The 24,472-nt window shown below is 36.0% G+C and overlaps 1 protein-coding gene across 6 annotated transcripts in view; it reads right to left on the reverse strand.

Annotated features, from left to right (window-relative positions):
* Positions 1 to 943: 943 nt before the first annotated feature.
* Positions 944 to 24,472, reverse strand: part of LEPR (leptin receptor) — a 75,276-nt gene continuing 51,747 nt past the window's right edge. For 3 of the 6 annotated variants that reach the window (XM_029228445.1, XM_029228443.1, XM_029228446.1), the window contains one exon: positions 1,464 to 2,291. In XM_029228445.1, the coding sequence (XP_029084278.1) occupies positions 1,464 to 2,291 (828 nt within the window). Of the gene's footprint in view, positions 2,292 to 3,057; positions 5,322 to 24,472 lie in introns of those variants that run through there. The other 3 variants (XM_029228449.1, XM_029228448.1, XM_029228444.1) reach the window with 2 other exon arrangements.

Genomic DNA, 24,472 nt, shown 5'->3' on the forward strand with positions numbered 1-24,472 from the left:
AATCAGTGGAATCCTCTCTCAGTCTGTTTAACAACTCATAGGAATATTTTTGAGGACTGAAGTATTTATTTTGACGATACTGATAATCTTGAAATTCTTATTGCCATTGAGCAACTATCTCTGCAGGTTTCTTAATTTAGTTTGTTGTTCAATGTGATGTCTGGGTTTTCTTGCCGTACCAAGAACTGAAATAAACAATAAACATTAAAGTCTCTAAAGGCAAAGACAACATCTGTGTAATTCTCACTTAATTTTCAGCCAGTGTTATATTTCTACTTAATAAATTTTATTTGATTACAAGTCAGTTTTTTTTAATGGATGATAATGTAAGGTATGGGTTAAAAACATAATCACTAGCATTCAAAAGATCCAGGTTTATATATGGATTCCACTAACTCTGTGACCTTGGGCAAATTACTTAATCTTCTAATCTTTAAAAGGAATGTAATAGTAGTACATGTCTCATACAATTATTTCAATAATTAATTGAGCTAAAGTATGGAAAATATTAGCACAGTGGTTGATTTATATACAGGAAGAATGCTCGGTAAGTGAGGAAAAAAACAACGTACATGCAAGTGGGAATGGGGAAGATGATTCCAGAGTGATACACAGTAACATTTAGCAATCTAACTGTAGCAGCAAGTGAGCATTTCAACATCCTTTATAGAGAAGAGGTGAAGCAGACATTATGTTTTCACAAGGGCTTGTGTTCTCATCAAAATACTTGTTGTGGGATTCACCATTCTAACAGGTAGTTTCATTCTATGGTACAGATCTTAGATTTGATACATGAACATTTGTTTCTTGTATATCTTCACAAGTATACCCCCTAGACCAGGGCTAAATCATCTATCTGCAACATTCAGTTGAGTGCCTACCACAGAGTAAGTACTCAGGGAAAGTATGTTAAATCGAAACATCTTCAAATCACACAGTCTAGTAGCACAAAATACAAATACATTGCACACTTTTTAAAATGCACAAGGATGCCTATTAGGTATAATTGTGTGTATGTGTAAATTAGTGCACAGAAAAGACAACTCAAGGTAAAATAACCACACCCTTGAAAATAGTTACATTTCACAAGTGTTAGTGTGAAGTGTTCTTTCAGATGTGAGTGTAATTCAGATGACTAGCTCTTTCCACATGGGTTCGATGTTCAAAGAAAATAGTACTGTTGGGTTTATGGCTAGCTAGACACAAGCCACTGGAGACCTTCCCAAGGTGCTGATTAATCATTAGAAGAGTTGGTCTACACTGCTAGGCTCTTGAAGGCTTTCTCACATTTTTTGTCTATATTATTGAGTGAGGACAAACAGATACCATTAGTTTTGAAACAATCATTTTCAAATTTGCCTCTGACAGTTTTCTTTTCTCTCCCCTAACCAACACTAGAGTGGAATATATTACCCTTCATATGACTCATTACATCATAAATCTGAGATGTGTCTGGAATGAAATTAGACAGTTAGGTCACACACCTTGTTTTCCACTATTTTCTGAGTCTGAGTAGAACAAGTCTGAAATTGAGGTATGTAAGATACAAAAGTCTTCTGATCAGAAGTTCCTAAATTGAAGTTATTTTCTACAAGGTGTGAGCAACTGTCCTGGAGGATTCTGATGTCGGTGAATAAACAGTGGGATGGGAATGGGGACAACACTCTCGACTCATCAGTCAAAAGCACATCACTCTCTCTCTTTTTGATTGAAGTGACTCCTAAATAATAGACAGACCTTTCGTCATTATTTTCTTCAGGGAAATTTCCCTCGAGTTTCAAAAGTTCATCCAATCCTCCTGAGAATGGAAGGTGTGGTGAAATTATATTGGGATGCTGATCTGATAATATAAAAAATGCCTGGGTTTCTATCTCCCATGAGTTATTAGAGAAAGAATCCTTAGGTAGAGAATTGTTGCTAGAGAAGCATTTGCTGACTGCGCTATTTACAAGCCTTTGCTCTTCCTCAGTTTCACCTGATTTAGAGTTGCTGAGCAGGGTGGCATATTTAACAGAGGGTTGTCGCCTACTTTCCTCCTCACAGGTTATCTCTGTGCTCTCAACCTCAGAGAAGTGAGCACTGTTGCATTGGTCACTAATACAAATAGAACCCTTTTCAAGATCCCGAGTCATCAAAAGTAGAGAGACTGTAGTTGGTGGTACCATCTCATCTTTATTTTTCCATGATGTATCAACACTGATATCTTCTGAAATGGTTTCAGGCTCCAAAAGAAGAGGACCAAATGTCACTGATTCTGTATGCTTGATAAAAAGATGCTCAAATGTTTCTGGCTAAAAGAAAAGACACATTTTAATACTCAATTGTATTAATTTTTTTTCTTTTTGCTTCACTGTGATATCATGGAAGAAATAGAAGTGTGCAAGGTTAATACTAAAGGACATAAGTCAAGCACAAATTAACTGGTTTTGGTCTGAAATAAACAGACCAAAAATCATAAGGGAGAGGCAGTATAAGATAGTGTTTAAAAGTGGGATGAGACAGGTGTGAGTCATTCTGTTTCTATGACCACGGACAAGTACATCAACCTCTCTGCCTTTCAGTTTCCTCATCTGTAAAATTGTGTTCAATATTTACTTCATGGTGTTGTGCAAGGAATAAATTAGATAGTGTCTGAAAGTGCTTAGCTCTCAATAAAGATTGGTTACTGTAATTAGAAAGTGCTATCTTCAGAAGAATTCCTAATATTTTATAGCAAATTACACTTCCATGAACTAAAAAATTTAACCCAAGTTTAAAAAGTAAATTGATATAAAATTGAATGAGCAAAACAACTTGTCCAAAGATAGCTAAAATAAGTACTCCATGACATAAGATATGATATGAAGGTAAACTATATGTGGCCTTATCTGCCTTACATCATACTAAAAATCTGTTTATGACTATCAGAAAGTAAGAACTAAGAATATCTGTTTGTGAAAACAATGAAGGTGAAAGAGATGATCACAGCCTTTTAAATTACCATTCCTTATAAATAACTTCATATAAAAATACAAACTATAGGACATGTGGAATGAAGACAAAGATGCAAAACAAATGCACATCATATTTTTTATAAGAACAGTGGTTACATCACAACAAAAAATTCTGCCAAGCAGCTACAAGTGAGAATCTGTGCGTAAAAAAAGCTCAACTCATACAATGTAAACACGTTGGAAAAATAAATGCAAAATAAAAAATACTGTAGACACATCACATTAAAAAATTAACACAACTAAATGAAGTGCTACAGAAAATGTGCTCAATTTTTGTTACACATATAATTAAACTTTTGAATTTTACAATTTTTAAACTAATAGAATGAATTCAGATTTATTGCTTGAAATAACAATATAACCAACTATTCTTCATAATGGCAAATATATTCCATATAAAAACACAATTCATTTAACATAGTTTTGAACTCTTAAATGAAATATATTGGTGATTATAGCCATAAAAGAATAAATATATGAAACACCAAATATAATGGAACAGACTTATACAGATATTAAAATACTGCATAATAACAAATACTATATTAACACAACCTTTTCTCTTATTCTATGAACATAGTATGTGAAGAGAAAACTGTTCCTGTGCCTATTTTCTTTCTGACAGAAATCTATTAGATTTATAATTTCCTTCAAATATTTTCTTGCTTATTTTGTGTTTCCTAATGTTATGACTATATATGTATAGAATTTCTTAAAATTTAAAGTAACCTAGAAATTAAGATCTCCAAATAAAGGAATGTCATGCTATCAACATGAAAACAAAAAATACAAATAGCACATAGCATACAGTCAAACTCACAGCTGTTCTTCAAATGACGTGTTTGGCATATTTCATGCCCTCTAAAACTTCATAATTGGTAACTAATTATTATGTCAAATAATCTACATGTCTTCAAATGCATTTGATGAAAGATTTCACTAATAATTAAGAAATCACATATCCATATATTATTAAAGTATATTTTATAAATGGGTCACAAACATTTATTAAAAGTATGTTTATTAAAAAATCATTTCAATCACCATATGCATCTAACTTTTCAAGATTTTAGAACAGTCTGGAAGCACATTGAATATGTATTCAGCTGGTAAGAATTAAAGAATATCCTTTCATATTTTCACACTTCAATTTTACATTACAATGATGTCTATTAAAAGTCAGTGAAGGGGGAAAGGACACATTCTTCCTGATTGTTTGGGGTTTTTTTTAGATTCAAATCAAACTATGAATGAAATCTAAATGTAAGTAATATATATGTAGCCTAAATCTGAGTTATTTGGGTTCATCAAACAGAGGCTTTGGTTTATTCTGAATGTGAGCAATATACCACACAAGTTAAATTCATAGAAATAGCAGGTGGTCTTTTTTTCAGGTAGAAAAGTCCTATGTTTGCCTTGGACTAGTTCTAAAAACTCCAGAGAGTCTCCTTTTTTGCATCACTGCCCACTTACCTGACTGCCAGAAGCTTTGGGTGGTTCAGTGCAAATAAATTAAATTTAGTAAAGAATTTCATGAGGAGGTTGAATTGGAGGCTGATGTGTTTTCTGATCTGGTCAATCTGACCTGGATATGTCAGGTCATCCTGGTACAAACTGTAACTTCTACTGGCCTTTGACCAGAACAAACTGTCTTTCTTTGAACTGAAATGGAAGTTAGCACTTAAGCCATTTTTAAGGCTATTGAAAATGAAAATTCCCATATTGATCAAAGTTAGATATACATAAAAGCTATCAATATAAGACATTCAAAAGAATACCCAAATGGGTCAGTTTATAGGCTGAAGTGTCTAAAAGAATATAAAATGGAAAATTTTGGACATAAAATATGAACTAAATATTTTGACTGCATTCTATATTTAGAGCCATTGTATTTGCAAAGCTATGTGTCAGAAGTTGCAGTTTTCACCTAGTCACAGCATAGTCTACTATATATTTGATGATGTCTAATAAATCTGTGGTAAGAGCAACAGTCATAATTCTTTAATGTTTTATGACCAAATGACAAATCAAAAGCTAGATATCATAAATATTACTTTTTAAACTTTAGATGACTTGAAAAGTAATCATACATCCAAACTGAATTAGACTCAGACGTATACCTTGACCCCAAATTTACCCAACTATTTTAAGTTCTAAATCAACATAATCCACCATATTTCAGTTCTCAATAGTTCCACCAAAATTTTTTAGATTGTCTCCCCTTCTTCAAAATGTAAAAATCTTCTAATACTCTATAGAATGTTGGGAAGTTGGTAGATTGGGTTCATCTGTAGTGATCATGATTAGACTTCAAAGAATGTCCATTCTCTGTTCAGATAAAATAAAACAAAATAAGAAAGAAAAATAAAAAAATCACTCAGAAAGCAAAAGATAAAAGATTTCAAAAAGATGTTCTGTCAAGCATGAGTTCTGGATTATAAATTCTTGTGTTATACTACAGTAATGCATGTTTTTAGGAAAAGATAAAATTCTGAATTAAGGTGGCCTCTTGCATTTTCTTAATGCATGCCCTAATATCACACTCTAAGGACAGCCTTAATGATCCCAGAAAAGGAAAAACTATAGAGGAATAACAGAATAAGTAGAATGAGGAAAAACAAAGAGCTGCAAAAATAAAAAGGAAGTAGAGGAACAGCACTATTAAAGAGTTTGGAAGAAGAAAGAGTAAAAGAGTGTATCTCTGAAAACAAATATTTAAAAATTAAAAGAAAGAAGAGTTGAAATAGTGAAGAATAGAATGACAGAATCATTATCATGATTTTTTTAATCTAGAGAAATGTTCTAAGAAATCATCTGGTCCACATTTCTCCCTTTTTATAGACAAAGCAATCAAGGCTTAAAGTTGCACAGCTAATTACAGCAGAGTGAGGCCCCTGACTTTTTTTCTACTCCAACAAGCTTTCTATAATACAATGGAAGATGAAAAGATATTCCAAACACAAGTAGGGAGGAAAACATGTTGTTTTGTTTTTTCTATTTGTTGTCATAGATTTGAGCTGATTAAATTCATCCTCTCTTCTGGTTCCTTATAACCCAAGGGCATATATATAGATATTAAGAAGAACAAGAAAACTGAAGTCATATTTTAGGGAAGTGAAATATATACTTCTAAGCCCAGTCATGTGCCCTTCTAGAAAGAACTTTTTACTCAAAGCTGCACCAGCTCTTCTACACTTCTATAAAGCCATTCTAGCAATTTCAGGGATGCTCTGCCTCAGATCCATGAGAATGGTGTTCTGGGAGCTTGTGGGTTGCTGAGCTTCTTATTTGGAGAGCTAGAACAGGCTGAGGAATCTAGGATGGTCTTTGAACCACAAGAAAAAAATCCATTTGTTTTTAGATTTAACACTCTAAAGTAGGGTGTTAAGTGGAGTACACTCTTATGGAAATAGTCATAAATGTAGACAACAAAGGAGCAGGGATAGACTCTCCCCACCTCAAATATAGATGGCTTGGATTTAGAGGAAGAAAGTAATATTTTAGGCAAAAATGCTAAAGAAAAAGGTAAAACAAAAACAAATTGGCTACAGTCTTTTAAACACTGTGAAATATGAATTAGAAGAAAAGCAAGGTTATTGACTCACTGCAATACATTTTCCTACAATAAGAATTCAACCTTTGTTTAAAATTTTTATTTTTATCCTCTTTAAGAACTTTTTAAGAGATTCTGATTTTTTCATTTATTTTATTGAAGTATAATTGATTTACAAGGTTGTTAAAGATTCTGATTTCTAAAGTATCATGAGAAATGGTGTAGAGAAGTATTCTGGTTCAAGCTGGCAGTTTGAGCATGTATATTTCTCTCTTATCTCTGTAGAGACTCTGTTAGGATGAAAGTACATGAATAAATCAAATATATACCCACAACAAAGAAGATAGTCTGAGAAGGTTAAGAGGTTATGAGATTTTGAATTTCTAAAAGATGGAAAACCGAAGGAGATGAACAAAGGAAGCTGCGGACCAGAATACCTCCAGAGTGGGCTATAGCTGAAAAAAGACAGTTTGCCCTGTTGAATACAGTGGAGATGGGAGGGAGGGCAGTGGGGGGGGGGTGAAAAAATGGAAGGTAAAAACACAGGAAGAAATTAGACCTTTGGCTGAAAACTGGAAACTCTGCATATGAATGGGGCTCTTCTAACTCTGCTGCACATGGAAGAGCCTTCATACTCTCCACACCCAAATTGAGGTTTTATTCTCAAAAGTAATTAAGAAATTATCTGGGGAGGAGACCTTCAAGATGGCAGAAGAGTAAGATGTGGAGATCACCTTCCTCCCCACAAATACATCAGAAATACATCTACATGTGGAACAACTCCTACAGAACACCTATTGAGTGCTGGCAGAAGACCTCAGACTTCCCAAAAGGCAAGAAACTCCCCACGTACCGGGGTAGGGCAAAAGAAAAAAGAAAAAAGCAGACAAAAGGATAGGGACGGGACCTGCACCAGTGGGAGGGAGCTGTGAAGGGGGAAAGTTTTCCACACACTAGAAGCCCCTTCACTGGCGGAGACAGGGGCGGGGGTGGCAGGGGGAAGCTTCAGAGCCATGGAGGAGAGTGCAGCAACAGGGATGCGGAGGGCAAAGCAGAGAGATTCCCGCACAGAGGATCGGTGCCGACCAGCACTCACCAGCCCGAGAGGCTTGTCTGCTCACCCGCCGGGGCAGATGGGGGCTGGAAGGTTAGGCTCGAGCTTCGGAGGTCGGATACCAGGGAAAGGACTGGGGTTGGCGGCGTGAACACAGCCTGAAGGGGGCTAGTGCGCCACAGCTAGCTGGGAGGAAGTACAGGAAAAAGTCTGGACCTGCCGAAGAGGCAAGAGACCATAGTTTCAGGGTGCACGAGGAGAGGGGATTCAGAGGACCGCCTAAACGAGCTCCAGAGACGGGCTCGAGCTGCGGCTATCAGCGCAGACTCCAGAGACGGGCATGAGACGATAAGACTGCTGCTGCAGCCACCAAGAAGCCTGTGTGCAAGCACAGGTCACTATCCACACCTCCCCTCCGGGGAGCCTGTGCAGCCCGCTACTGCCAGGGTCCCGTGATCCAGGGACAACTTCCCCGCCAGAACACACGGCACGCCTCAGGCTAGGGCAATGCCATGTCAGTCTCTGTGGCCGCAGGCTTGCCCCCCATTCCGTACCTCTCCCTCCCCCAATCCTGAGTGAGCCAGAGCCCCCGAATCAGCTGCTCCTTTAACCCGGTCCTGTCTGAGCGAAGAACACACGCCCTCAGGCGACCTACATGCAGGGGCGAGGCCAAATCCAAAGCTGAACCCCAGGAGCTGTGCGAACAAAAAACAGAAAGGGAAATCTCTCCCCAGCCTCAGGAGTAGTAGATTAAATCTCCACAATCAACTTGATGTACCCTGCATCTGTGGAATACCTGAATAGACAATGAATCACCCCAAAATTGAGGCAGTGGATTTTGGGAGCAACTGTAGATTTGGGGTTTGCTTTCTGCATCTAATTTGTTTCTGCTTTTATATTTAACTTTGTGTAGTATTTCGAATTTATTATCATTGGTAGATTTCTTTATTGATTTGGTTGCTCTCTCCCTCCTTTTTTTTTATATAGTTTATATATATTTTTTCCTTTTTCTCTGTTTGTGACTGTGTATGTGTATGCTTCTTTGTGTGATTTTGTCTGTATATCTTTGCTTTTACCATTTGTCCTAGGGTTCGGCCCGTTTTTGGTTTTTTTTTTTTTTTTAAGTATAGATTTTAGCACTTGTTATAATTGGTGGATTGGTTTTTTGGTTTGGTTGCTCTCTTCTCTTTTTTTTTCTCTTTTTTAAATTATTTTTTAATTTTTTTATTTTAATAATTATTTTTTATTTTAATAACTTTATTTTCTTTCTTTCTTTTTTTCTCCCTTTTCTTCTGAGCCATGAGGCTGACAGGGTCTTGGTGCTCTGGCCGGGTGACAGGCCTGTGCCTCTGAGGTGGGAGAGACGAGTTCAGGACATTGGTCCACCAGAGACCTCCTGGCTCCACGTAATATCAAATGACGAAAGCTCTCCCAGAGATCTCTATCTAAACGTTAAGACCCAGCCCCACTCAACGACCAGCAAGCTACAGTGCTGCACACCATATGCCAAACAACTAGCAAGACAGGAACACAATCCCACCCATTATCAGAGAGGCTGCCTAAAATCATAATAAGGGCACAGACACCCCAAAACACAGCACTAGACACGGAACTGCCCACCAGAAAGACAAGATCCAGCCTCATCCACCAGAACACAGGCACTAGTTCCCTCCACCAGGAAGCCTACACAACCCACTGAACCAACCTTAGCCACTGGGGGCAGACACCAAAAACAACGGGAACTACGAACCTGCAGCCTGTGAAAAGGAGATGCCAAACATAGTAAGTTAAGCAAAATGAGAAGACAGAGAAATACACAGCAGATGAAGGAGCAACGTAAAAACCCACCAGACCAAAGAAGTGTAGAGGAAATAGGTAGTCTACCTGAAAAATAATTCAGAGTAATGATAGTAAAGATGAACCAAAATCTTGGATATAGAATAAAGAAAATACAAGAAACATTTAACAAGGACCTAGAAGAACTAAAGAGCAAACAAACAATGATGACCAACACAATAAATGAAAATAAAATTCTCTAGAAGGAATCAATAGCACAATAACTGAGGCAAAAGAACAGATAAGTGACCTGGAAGATAAAATAGTGGAAATAGCTACTGCAGAGCAGAATAAAGAAAACAGAATGAAATGAATTGAGGACAGTCTTAGAGACCTCTGGGACAACACTAAATGCACCAATATTCAAATTATAGGGGTGCCAGAAGAAGAAGAGAAAAAGAAAGGAACTGAGAAAATATTTGAAGAAATTATAGTTGAAAACTTCCCTAATATGGGAAAAGAAATAGTTAATCCAGTCCAGGAAGCACAGAGAATCCCATAAAGGATAAATGCAAGGAGAAAAACACCAAGACACTTATTAATCAAACTATCAAAAATTAAATACAAAGAAAAAATATTAAAAGCAACAAGGGAAAAACAACAAATAACATACAAGGGAATCCCCATAAGGCTAACAACTGAACTTTCAGCAGAAACTCTGCAAGCCAGAAGGGAGTGGCAGGACATATTTAAAATGATGAAAGGGAAAAACCTACAACCAAGATTACTCTACCCAGCAAGGATCTCATTCAGATACAGCAGAGAAATTAAAACCTTTACAGACAAGCAAAAGCTAAGAGAATTCAGCACCACCAAACCAGCTTTACAACAAATGCTAAAGGAACTTCTCTAGACAGGAAACACAAGAGAAGGAAAAGACCTACAAAAACAAACCCCAAACAATTAAGAAAATGGTAATAGGAACATACATATTGATAATTACCTTAAATGTAAATGGATTAAATGCTCCAACCAAAAGACATAGACTGGCTGAATGGATACAGAAACAGGACCCATATATATGCTGTCTAAAAGAGACCCACTGCAGGCCTAAGGACACATACAGACTGAAAGTGAGGGGATGGAAAAAGATATTCCATGCAAATGGAAATCAAAAGAAAGCTGGAGTAGCAATTCGCATATCAAACAAATAGACTTTAAAAGAAAGACTATTACAAGAGACAAAGAAGGACACCACATAATGATCAAGGGATCGATCCAAGAAGAAGATATAAAAATTGTAAATATTTATGCACCCCACATAGGAGCACCTCAATACATAAGGCAAATACTAACAGCCATAAAAGGGGAAATCAACAGTAACACATTCATAGTAGGGGACTTTAACACCCCACTTTCACCAATGGACAGATCATCCAAAATGAAAATAAATAAGGAAACATGAGCTTTAAATGATACATTAAACAAGATGGACTTAATTGATATTTATAGGACATTCCATCCCAAAACAACAGAATACACTTTCTTCTCAAGTGCTCATGGAACATTCTCCAGGATAGATGATATCTTGGGTCACAAATCAAGCCTTGGTAAATTTAAGAAAATTGAAATCATATCAAGTATCTTTTCCAACCACAATGCTATGAGACTAGATATCAATTACAGGAAAAAAATCCATACAAAATACAAAAACATGGAGGGGAAACAATACACTTCTAAATAACCAAGAGATCACTGAAGAAATCAAAGAGAAAATCAAAAAATACCTAGAAACAGATGACAATGAAAACAGGATGACCCAAAACCTATGTGATGCAGCAAAAACAGTTCTAACAGGGAAGTTTGTAGCAATACAACCCTACCTCAAGAAACAACAAACATCTCAAATAAACAACCTAACCTTACACCTAAGAGAAAGAAGAACAAAAAACCCCCAAAGTTAGCAGAAGGAAAGAAATCATAAACATCAGATCTGAAATAAATGAAAAAGAAATGAAGGAAACAATAGCAAAGATCAATGAAACTAAAAGCTGGTTCTTTGAGAAGATAAACAAAATTGATAAACCATTAGCCAGACGCATCGAGAAAAAAAGGGAGAAGACTCAAGTCAACAGAATTAGAAATGAAAAAGGAGAAATAACAACCAACACTGCAGAAACACAAAGGATTATGAGAGATTACTACAAGCAACTATATGCCAATAAAATGGACAACCTGGAAGAAATGGACAAATTCTTAGAAATGCACAACCTGCCAAGACTGAATCAGGAAGAAATCGAAAACATAAACAGACCAATCACAAGCACTGAAATTGAGACTGTGATTAAAAATCTTCCAACAAACAAAAGCCCAGGACCAGATGGCTTCACAGGCGAATTCTATCAAACATTTAGAGAAGAGCTAACACTAAACCTTCTCAAATTCTTCCGAAATAGAGCAGAGGAAGGAACAATCCAAAACTCATTCGACGAGGCCACCATCACCCTGATACCAAAACCAGACAAAGATGTCACAAAGAAAGAAAACTATAGGTCAATATCACTGATGAACATAGATGCAAAATCCTCAACAAAATACTAGTAAAGAGAATCCAACAGCACATTAAAAGGATCATACACCATGATCAAGTGGGGTTTATCCCAGGAATGCAAGGTTTCTTCAATATATGCAAATCAATCAATGTGATAAACCATATTAACAAATTGAAGGAGAAAAACCATATGATCATCTCAATAGATGCAGAGAAAGCTTTTGACAAAATTCAACACCGATTTATGATAAAAACTCTCCAGAAAGTAGGCATGCAGGGAACTTACCTCAACATAATAAAGGCCATATATGACAAACCCACAGCCAACATCATTCTCAATGGTGAAAAACTGAAACCATTTCCTCTAAGATCAGGAACAAGACAAGGCTGTCCACTCTCACCACTATTATTCAACATAGTTTTGGAAGTTTTAGCTACAGCAATCAGACAAGAAAAAGAAATAAAGGAATCCAAATCGGAAAAGAAGAAGTGAAACAGTCACTGTTTGCAGATAACATGATACTATACATAGAGAATCCTAAAGATGTTACTAGAAAACTACCAGATCTAATCAATGAATTTGGTAAAGTAGCAGGATACAAAATTAATGCACAGAAATCTCTTGCATTCCTATACACTAATTATGAAAAATCTGAAACAGAAATTAAGCAAACACTCACATTTACCATTGCTACAAAAAGAACAAAATATCTAGGAATAAACTTACCTAAGGAGACAAAAGATCAGTATGCAGAAAACTCTAAGACACTGATGAAAGAAATTAAAGATGATACAAACAGATGGAGAGATATACCATGTTCTTGGATTGGAAGAATCAACATTGTGAAAACGACTCTACTATCCAAAGCAATCTACAGATTCAATGCAATCCCTATCAAACTACCAATGGCATTTTTCAATGAACTAGAACAAAAAATTTCACAATTTGTTTGGAAACACAAAAGACCCCGAATAGCCAAAGCAATCTTGAGAAAGAAAAACGGAGCTGGAGGAATCAGGCTCCCTGACTTCAGACTGTACTACAAAGCTACACTAATCAAGACAGTATGGTACTGGCACAAAGACATAAAGATAGATCAGTGGAACAGGATAGAAAGCCCATAGATAAACCCACGCACATATGGTCACCTTATCTTTGATAAAGGAGGCAGGAATGTACAGTGGAGAAAGGACAGCCTCTTCAATAAGTGGTGCTGGGAAAACTGGACAGCTACATGTAAAAGAATGAAATTAGAACACTCCCTAACACCATACACAAAATCAACACAAAATGGATTAAAGACCTAAATGTAAGGCCAGACACTATCAAACTCTTAGAGGAAAACACAGGCAGAACACTCTATGACATAAATCATAGCAAGATCCAATGGACTAAATGCTCCCACCAAAAGACACAGATTGGCTGAATGGATACAAAAACAAGACCGATATATATGCTGTCTAAAAGAGACCCACTTCAGAACTAAGGACACATACACACTGAAAATAAGGGGATGGAAAAAGATATTCCATGCAAATGGAAACCAAAAGAAAGCTGGAGTAGCAATTCTCATATCATACAAAACAGACTTTAAAATAAAGACTATTAGAAGAGACAAAGAAGGACACCACATAATGATCAAGGGATTGATCCAAGAAGAAGATATAACGATTGTAAATATTTATGTACCCAACATAGGAGCACCTCAATACATAAGGCAAATACTAACAGCCATAAAAGGGGAAATCGACAGTAACACATTCATAGTAGGGGACTTTAACACCCCACTTTCACCAATGCACAGATCATCCAAAATGAAAATAAATAAGGAAACATGAGCTTTAAATGATACATTAAACAAGATGGACTTAATTGATATTTATACGACATTCCATCCAAAAACAGCAGAATACACTTTCTTCTCAAGTGCTCATGGAACACTCTCCAGGATAGATGATATCTTGGGTCACAAATCAAGCCTTGGCAAATTTAAGAAAACTGAAATTGTACCAAGTATCTTTTCTGACCACAATGCCATAAGACTAGATATCAATTACAGGAAAAGATGTGTAAAATATACAAACACATGGAGGCTAAACAATACACTACTTAATAACGAAGTGATCACTGCAGAAATCAAAGAGGAAATTAAAAAAATACCTAGAAACAAATGACAATGGAGACACAATGACCCAAAACCTATGGGATGCAGCAAAAGCAGTTCTAAGAGGGAAGTTTATAGCAATACAAGCCCACCTTAAGAAACAGGAAACATCTCGAATAAACAACCTAACCTTGCACCTCAAGCAATTAGAGAAAGAAGAACAAAAAAACCCCAAACTTAGAAGAAGGAAAGAAATCATAAAAATCAGATCAGAAATAAATGAAAAAGAAATGAAGGAAACAACAGCAAAGATCAATAAAGCTAAAAGCTGGTTCTTTGAGAAGATAAACAAAATAGATAAACCATTAGCCAGACTCATCAAGAAAAAAAGGGAGAAAACTCAAATCAACAGAATTAGAAATGAAAAAGGAGAAGTAACAACTGACACTGCAGAAATACAAAAGATCATGAGAGATTACTACAAGCAACTCTATGTCAATAAAATGGACAACCTGGAAGAAATGGACAAATTCTTAGAAATGCACAACCTGCCAAGACTGAATCAGGAAGAAATAGAAAATATGAACAGACCAATCACAAGCACTGAAATTGAAACTGTGATTAAAAATCTTCCAACAAACAAAAGCACAGGACCAGATGGCTTTACAGGCGAATTCTATCAAACATTTAGAGAAGAGCTAACACCTAGCCTTCTCAAACTCTTCCAAAATATAGCAGAGGGAGTAACACTCCCAAATTCATTCTATGAGGCCACCATCACCTAGATACCAAAACCAGACAAGGCTGTCACAAAGAAAGAAAACTACAGGCCAATATCACTGATGAACATAGATGCAAAAATCCTCAACAAAATATTAGCAAACAGAATCCAACAGCACATTAAAAGGATCATACACCATGATCAAGTGGGGTTTATGCCAGGAATGCAAGGATTCTTCAATATACACAAATCAATCAATGTGATAAACTATATTAACAAATTGAAGGAGAAAAACCATATGATCATCTCAATAGATGCAGAGAAAGCTTTTGACAAAATTCAACACCCATTTATGATAAAAACCCTCCAGAAAGTAGGCATAGAGGGAGCTTTCCTCAACATAATAAAGGCCATATATGACAAGCCCACAGCCAACATCATCCTCAATGGTGAAAAACTGAAAGCATTTCCACTAAGATCAGTAACAAGACAAGGTTGCCCACTCTCACCACTCTTATTCAATATAGTTTTGGAAGTTTTAGTCACAGCAATCAGAGAAGAAAAGGAAATAAAAGGAATCCAAATTGGAAAAGAAGAAGTAAAGCTGTCACTGTTTGCAGATAACATGATACTATACATAGAGAATCCTAAATATGCTACCAGAAAACTACTAGAGCTAATCAATGAATTTGGTTAATTTGCAGGATACAAAATTAATGCACAGAAATCTCTTGCATTCCTATACACTAATGATGAAAAATCTGAAAGTGAAAACAAGAAAAGACTCCCATTTACCACTGCAACAAAAAGAATAAAATATCTAGGAATAAACCTACCTAAGGAGACAAAAGACCTGTATGCAGAAAGTTATAAGACACTGATGAAAGAAATTAAAGATGATACAAATAGATGGAGAGATATACCATGTTCTTGGATTGGAAGAATCAACAATGTGAAAATGACTCTACTACCCAAAGCAATCTACAGATTCAATGCAATCCCTATCAAACTACCAATGGCATTTTTCAATGAACTAGAACAAAAAATTTCACAATTTGTATGGAAACACAAAAGACCCCGAATAGCCAAAGCAATCTTGGGAAAGAAAAACGGGGCTGGAGGAATCAGGCTCCCTGACTTCAGACTATACTACAAAGCTACAGTAATCAAGACAATATGGTACTGGCACAAAAACAGAAAGATCAATGGAACAGGATAGAAATTCCAGAGATAAACCCATGCACGTATGGTCACCTTATCTTTGATAAAGGAGGCAGGAATGTACAGTGGAGAAAGGACAGCCTCTTTAATAACTGGTGCCTGGAAAACTGGATAGGTACATGTAAAAGTATGAGATTAGATCACTCCCTAACACCATACACAAAAATAAGCTCAAAATGGATTAAAGACCTAAATGTAGGGCCAGAAACTATCAAACTCTTAGAAGAAAACATAGGCAGAACACTCTATGACAAATCACAGCAAGATCCTTTTTGACCAGCCTCCTCGAGAAATGGAAATAAAAACAAAAACAAATGGGACCTAATGAAACTTCAAAGCTTTTGCACAACAAAGGAAACCATAAATAAGACCAAAAGACAACCCTCAGAATGGGAGAAAATATTTGCAAATGAAGCAACTGACAAAGGATTAATTTCCAAAATTTAGATGCAGCTCATGAAGCTCAATATCAAAAAAACAAACAACCCAATCCAAAAATGGGCAGAAGACCTAAATAGACATTTCTCCAAAGAAGATATACAGACTGCCAACAAACACATGAAAGAATGCTCAACATCACTAATCATTAGGGAAATGCAAATCAAAACTACAATGAGATATCATCTCACACCAGTCATAATGGCCATCATCAAAAAATCTGGAAACAATAAATGCTGGAGAGGGTGTGGAGAAAAGGGAACACTCCTGCACTGCTGGTGGGAATGTGAATTGGTATAGCCACTATGGAGAACAGTATGGAGGTTCCTTAAAAAACTACAAATAGAACTACCATATAACCCAGCAATCCCTGGGTTACATGGTAGTTCACTACTGGGCATATACCCTGAGAAAACCATAATTCAAAAAGAGTCATGTACCAAAATGTTCATTGCAGCTCTATTTACAATAGCCCGGAGATGGAAACAACCTAAGTGTCCATCATCGGATGAATGGATAAAGAAGATGTGGCACATATATACAATGGAATATTACTCAGCCATAAAAAGAAACGAAATTGAGCTATTTGTAATGAGGTGGATAGACCTAGAGTCTGTCATGCAGAGTGAAGTAAGTCAGAAAGAGAAAGACAAATACTGTATGCTAACACATATATATGGAATTTAAGAAAAAAAAAAGTCATGAAGAACCTAGGGGTAAGACAGGAATAAAGACACAGACCTACTGGAGAACGGACTTGAGGATATGGGGAGGGGGAAGGGTAAGGTGTGACAAAGCGAGAGAGAGGCATGGACATATATACACTACCAAACGTAAGGTAGACAGCTACTGGGAAGCAGCCGTATAGCACAGGGATATCAGCTTGGTGCTTTGTGACCACCTTGAAGGGTGGGATAGGGAGGGTGGGAGGGAGGAACATTCAAGAGGGAAGAGATATGGGAACATATGTATATGTATAACTGATTCACTTTGTTATAAAGCAGAAACTAACACACCATTGTAAAGCAATTATACCCCAATAAAGATGTTAAAAAAAAGCACACCATAAACAAGACCAAAAGACAACCCTCAGAATGGGAGAAAATATTTGCAAATGAATCAACGGACAAAGGATTATTCTCCAAAATTTACAAGCAGCCCATGCAGCTCAATTTCAAAAAAACACACAACCCAATCCAAAAATGGGCAGAAGACCTAAACAGACATTTCTCCAAAGAAGATATACAGACTGCTAACAAACACATGAAAGAATGCTCAACATCACTAATGAGAGAAATGCAAATCAAAACTACCATGAGGTATCACCTCACACCAGTCAGAATGGCCATCATCAAAAAATCTACAAACAATAAATGCTGGAGAGGGTTTGGAGAAAAGGGAACCCTCTTGCACTGTTGGTGGGAATGTAAATTGATATAGCCACTATGGAGAACAGTATGGAGGTTCCTTAAAAAACTAAAAAGAGAACTACCATACGAACCAGCAATTCCACTACGGGGCATATACCCTGCGAAAACCATAATTCAAAAAGAGTCATGTACCACAATGTTCATTGCAGCTCTATTCACAATCACCAGGACATGGAAGCAACCTAAGTGTCCATTGACAGATGAATGGATAAAGATGTGGCACATATATACAATGGAATATTACTCAGCCATAAAAAGAAACAAAATTGATTTATTTGTAGTGAAGTGGATGGACCTATATAGTCATATACAGTGAAGTGAGTCAGAAAGAGATAAACAAATACCGTATGTTAACAATATATATGGAATTAAATAAAAAATAAATAAGGTTCTGAAGAACCTAGGGGCAGGACAAGCATAACGACCCAGATGTAGAGAATGGACTTGAGGACACAGGGAGGGGGAAGGATAAGCTGGGACAAAGTCAGAGATTGGCATGGACATATATACACTACGAAATGTAAAATAGACAGCGAGTGGGAGGCGGCCGCATGGCACAGCGAGATCAGCTTGTTGCTTTGTGACTGCCTGGAGGGGTGGGATAGGGAGCTTTGGGGGGAGACACAGGAAGGGGGAGATATGGGGATGTGTGTGTATGTATAGCTGATTCACTTTGCTGTAAGGCAGAAACTAGAACACCATTTTAAAGCAATTATACTCCAATAAAGATGTTAAATAAATAAATACCAAAAAAAAAAAAAAAAGGACATTATCTGGGGAGGAATCTAGCAGCTGTGAGGTACTGGTGTCTATGACCATATCTCTCCTCATCTAGCCAGTGCCCTGTCCACCCATTTAGGCCAACAATCCCTGCTTATGTGCATCATGCTTTCCCAGTCAGCCTATTATTTTATTCTTAAACATGAAAGAAAAACAAAGGGTTTCTAGATATATGGGGAAATTGGGAGATTAAAAAAAAATAAAGCCAAGATAAATAGGAGGAGAACATGATCCTAGCAGAAACAGAGAATTCAGGGAATAAAAGAAAAGAGAATTTCTAAAACAAACAATGATCCTCTAAATTTGTATTTCTAGTAAGGCTTAAGAAAATATTGCATGCATAAAACCAGAACAGAATAAAATGAAAATGAATATTTGGAAATTTACAAATATAAATAGCAAATAAATGTTTAATAGAAGCACTGAAAAAACAGGGTACGGCAAGGTCTCAAACGTGAAACAAACATATTAGAGAAGTGATAAGAAATATAGAAGATCTATGCAGAGGGTTCAACATCCATCTAATACAGATTCTAGAAAGAGATCCAAAAAAATAAGAGGAGAGGAAGTTATCAAAGAAATAATGTAATTGCTTAGAGTTGACAGGAGACATGGAATCAAAAGTGTCTTCAAATGAGGACAAAGTTACATGAAAAAGAACCCCCCTAAACAGATTTAGACCTATCTCTAAAATTTTAGAACATCAGTAATGGGGAGGATATTTTACAAGTCACAAATCTGCAAGTAACCAGTGAGGAGTAAAAATCAGAATGGCATCTGACTTCTCAGAAGTGATACTGATGCTAAATGATAAGGCAGGAATTGTCTCAAAGTTTTATTGGAAAGGCTCGTCGACCTGGAAATTGATATTCCACCAAACTATCAAGCGAGGAAGGCACAATAAAAAGAATTTCAGGCATGCACAGATTCCGACTTACACAATATTTCCTGGCAGGTCATATAAGGAATTAGTTAATCAATAAGGAGGAAGGGAAAAATATCTAGAAAACAGTATCCGTTAGAAACCAGCTAAGGGAAAATTCAGAGTGATGGCTTGCAGCAATTTTAGAAAAGGCCTAATCCAGATTGCAGCAGGAGGATAAAGGGTTTCCTGGACAGGGTGCCCTGGGAACAGGTCTCAGTGAAGAAGCTTATATAATAGCAGCACACAGAAGGTTAAAAAAATTTTTTTTAAAAGAAGCAATTTGAAACTCCAGAAAAAGCAAAACAAACACAAAACAAAACATAAAAACTAAAAATGAAGCCAAGTAAAATTTGGCACAATTTAAATCAACAGGGTGGAATGTTTCTAAAATTTTTTTGAAAAACATTCTCCTGTGACACTGGAACCACCAAAAAGTGTGGTAATATAATCACATATTACTTGCTTCTGCAAGGAACAATATTTACATACTCATAAAAATGCAAATGCAGTTTACTGGGTTTTTTATTTTTTAAAATGAACCCATAGCACAGAACATATTATCAACCCTGACTTAAGTAAAAGTGTAAAGTTACAGTTGACAGAGATTGGGAAGTGGAGGGAGAAATGGAGGGAAGGGTAAGAGTGCTAATGTCTTTATTTTATTAAAAAGAAAAAATGGGGGAAGGGGAGCTCCAAGAAACAGTCTCTATTTCGTTGAACAAGAAATGGAGTTTAAGAAGATTCTTCTGAGGTTGCAGAGTGATTACTGAAGGAATTGAAAAAAGTGACAAACTATATATGGTAGCAGCATGGGGAAAGAAGGGGAGAAAAAGTATGTGTATAAGTAAATCCTCATTATAGCCAGAAATCAGTAAATAATGTCTACATTTCATAATGCCATAAGCATATTATTTTTAGAAATATAAAGGTGACCTGCCAGAAAAATTAAAAGCAATCCAGTTTAAAGTAATGGCACTCGGGAAGCAAGACTAAAGGTAGAGAAGGGTGCAGAAGAGACTATACTGTCCAATAAATGTTTTCCCATACTATTTCACTATTAAACCATGCACACTAGGCATACCGTAATGCAAAATGATTTTTTAAAATAATGGGACATATCAAGGCATATACTCCCAGAGAACAAAGAGACATATACAACCATGTGTCCTGTAGCATTGTTTATAATAAATAGAAAAGAGTTTTCTATCCATCAGCAGGGGAATGGATATATGAATTGTGGTATATATTCATAGGATGAAATATTATGGATCAAATTATTAAACTAAATGAAATATATCAACAAGAAGATATCTCAAAAAGAATGCTGAAAAAAAAGAATGCTGAGAAAATAATAATTTTTGAATGATATGGGAGATGTATTAATATTAACAATAACCAAATGTATTATTGTTCATCGGTCATGGATACATACATGCAGATGTAAGAAAAAAGGTGTTGTATAAAAGCATGAACTAGACAAATACATACTATATTCTTGAAAGTGGGTGCCCTAGGAAGGGAAGGAGAGACTAAAACTAGTAAGGGCAACAAGCAGGACAAACTTTATCTATAATTTTTATTAATAAAAATATACGAGGCAAATAGAAAATTTTAAGATATTGTGTTAGTACACAGACGTTTTTATATTACTCCATTTTATGTACTTATATTGTCTTAAAATAATTTTAAAGGGTAAAAGGAAATGGAACATACAAAAGAAAGAAAATCAAGGGGAAATTATGTGAGAGAATTTTCATCACATATGGTATCATCCTATACCGACGTTGTTTTAAACAAATGTGGGTTTTTGGGAAATACCTCAGAATACTGGTTTTTTTCATCTTTGATTTGAATACTTACAGGTTTAGTATGGATTTTGATTTACTATAAAGGGAAGGAGAATGATAGCTTAAAAAGTGGAAGAAATTAATTTTAGGGGACATTTTAGAAATCAGGTTTATTGTCTAGAAATTACAGGTACAGATAAAAATCAATGTTCAAAAAGATCCGAATTTAAAGAACAAATTAAGGGAAATAGTTTATACAAAAATTATTACCTCCTTTTAAACAATACTGTATTTGAATTGTTTTTAAAAACAATGGGCTCCCATAGTCCGTTTGCTTTGCAATGCGTTGTGGGGTTTTTGTGTTTCCTTTTGTTTTAGAATTGGAAATCTCAAATTTTGCTTATCCATTTCATCATTTGATGGATATTTGGGTTGTTTCCATGTTTTGACCATTATGAACACTGTTGCTATGAACATTCATATACAAGCTTCTGTGTAGATATATGACTTCATTTCTATTGGATATATACCTAGCAGTGGATTGTTGGGTCATATGGTAATTCTATGTTTAACTGTTGGAGAACTGTCAGACTATTTTCCAAAAGCGCTGCACCATTTTCACATTCCCATCAGCAGTGCAGGAGAGTTACAATTTCTCCACATTCTCACCAACACTCATTATCTGTCATTTTAATTATAGCCATCCTAGCTAGTGTAAAGTGCTACCTTGTGTTTTTGGTTTGCATTCCCCTAATCGCTAATGACGTTGAGCATATATATATTCATTTGTGCTTATGGCTATTGGTACATCTTCTTTGCAGAAATGTCTATTCAGCTCCTTTGCCAATTTTTTTGTGTGTTGATATGCGTAACATAAAATTTACCATTTCAACTATTTTTAAGTGTACAATTTAGGGGCATTAGTACATTAAGCAATACATTGTTAATATGGAATCGATGGCTAGGGTATCAATTTGAGTCCAATGGACCTGAGGTTAACCAAGATTTTCACACCTACAGGCTGGATGATCAAGACAAGCTACAGAACCACTCTGTGCCTCAGTTTTGTCATCAGAAAATATAAGGCTACTAGGTCTACGAGATAATTAAATAAAATAATATGAATATGAAAGTATGGAGCAGATAGTAAATTTGTCTTGTCCTCTTTAGAAATATAATGTGAATTATACTATATTATTTTTCCCTAAAAAAATATATTTTAGTTATTTAGGAGATTAAAGTAGAAGATGAAATTTTAAGAAATTATTGAATTTTAGAAGATTAGATTTTTATCATTAGTAAAACCTTTGAAATTATATTCTTCTTTACTCTTCAAATATCCCCAAAACTGATTTATTCCTAATTGTGTACCTGTTAAACCCTAGTAATAAACTAAGCATCTTGAGGGCTAGTTATGCTTAAAGAATATCTTAACAAGATTATGAAGTCTAACACTGGCAAAAGTAAAAAAAAAAAAAAAAAAATCAGTCTTACAAATAAGGACATTCACACCTACTGTATTTAAAAAATTCTTCACACTTCCTCAGTTTACCAGAACCTGGGGAAATGTGATGATATTTCCGTCTATTGTATGTCTGCCAGATGATCTGCTGTGGCATTACACTCCTCCTCTGGGAGCTCAGCAGGGTAGCGCATAGGCTAAAAACAGTCACTGACTGAACAGACATCCACCAAGTGGTTCCTTTGTGTCGGGCATTTTCTGGAAAAGGGAAAAGCCATTTGGTGCAGGTTCAAACTGCATTTTGCTTAGGTGGGCCTAATCATTTCCCTGCCCTGGTAAACACTTAGAAACCATTTTCCTGGTGGTTCATAGAGGAGATTTCAGAGCTTAACATATTGAAGACAGAACAGAGTGTTTGAGCTTCTCTGAAAGAGACAGTAAGGTGGTTATTCCCTACATTTATATGTACTGACATGGTGAAGCTTTTAATTTTTTATTTAGATAGGTATTTAGATTTTTTAGACAAAACTCCTCTCACATTAAAAGAAGAAAAAACCCCAATATTTAAGAAAAATAATCTCCTTACTCTTTGTCTTTTAATCTCCCTGCTTTCAGCTTGCAAATGTGCTAAGGTACTTCTTACCACAGGGCTTTGTATTCACCAGCGGACTTGCTGGGCTCTACCCTCCACCACAAATCTTAGTTAATGACTGCTCATTTTCCAGATCTCAGCTCACCCCCATCCCACACACGACACTCAGCACACTGGGCCCTTTCTTTCACAACACGTAGTTTATCATTATTAGTGTCTGTAATATTATCATAATATATATTACATATAACATATATAATGTATATTATTTGTTATTTCAGTTATAAATTGATTAATGCTTATCTTCCCCATAGACTGCACACTCCAAGAGTTCCTGTTTTCTGACCATTTTAACCCTAAGGCCTAGCACAGTGACTGGCATAGGATAACTATTCAATAAATACCCCTTGAATGAATGGATGGAATGAATTAATGAATTTTAAAATAAATAAACCATTTTAGAGAGAGAAAAGAAAAGTTTTTTCTATTCTGCTTTTAACCAAGTCACTCCTCTATGACCTCACTGTCTTACTGCCTAGATGGTAAGGAAAATCTCTTACAAATTGTTTTCCCAGAGCCTAGCAACATCATAGACTTACATGTAAATACTTATTCTCATTTTGTGCTCGCTGAATGAATGACAAACAAATACATATGGCTGAAATATCACTATCACTACAATAAACGTCACTGTAAGAATTCATAACAGAAGAGAAAGAAGAGGAATAAATACTTTACTAATTGAAAAAACCATCAGCTCTGCTTTAATGAAAGGAGACTCCGTGTCTTACAGTGAGTAAGGGCATAGCTGAGAAGTGTATGGGTGCGGGGCTCGTTAGATTCAGGCTAAGGGAAGTTTCTATAACGAGAATGACCATATGTAAAACTACACTGCTACCATGTCTGAAGATATGGCACTGTCTCTTCCACTGAAAGATTACAATTTAAATGTCTGCATTATTTTGCCCACATTATTATATATCTGTTCACTAATTCATCCATCGGTAAACTGTAGAGCAGTGTTTTCTAACTGCAAATCATATCTGTTAGTATGTGAATGAATGTAGAGGGTTGTAACCAGTAT

The sequence above is a fragment of the Monodon monoceros genome, unplaced genomic scaffold, assembly GCF_005190385.1.
Source record: "Monodon monoceros isolate NGI ecotype Baffin Bay Population unplaced genomic scaffold, NGI_Narwhal_1 Super_Scaffold_18, whole genome shotgun sequence".
NCBI lineage: Eukaryota > Metazoa > Chordata > Mammalia > Artiodactyla > Monodontidae > Monodon > Monodon monoceros.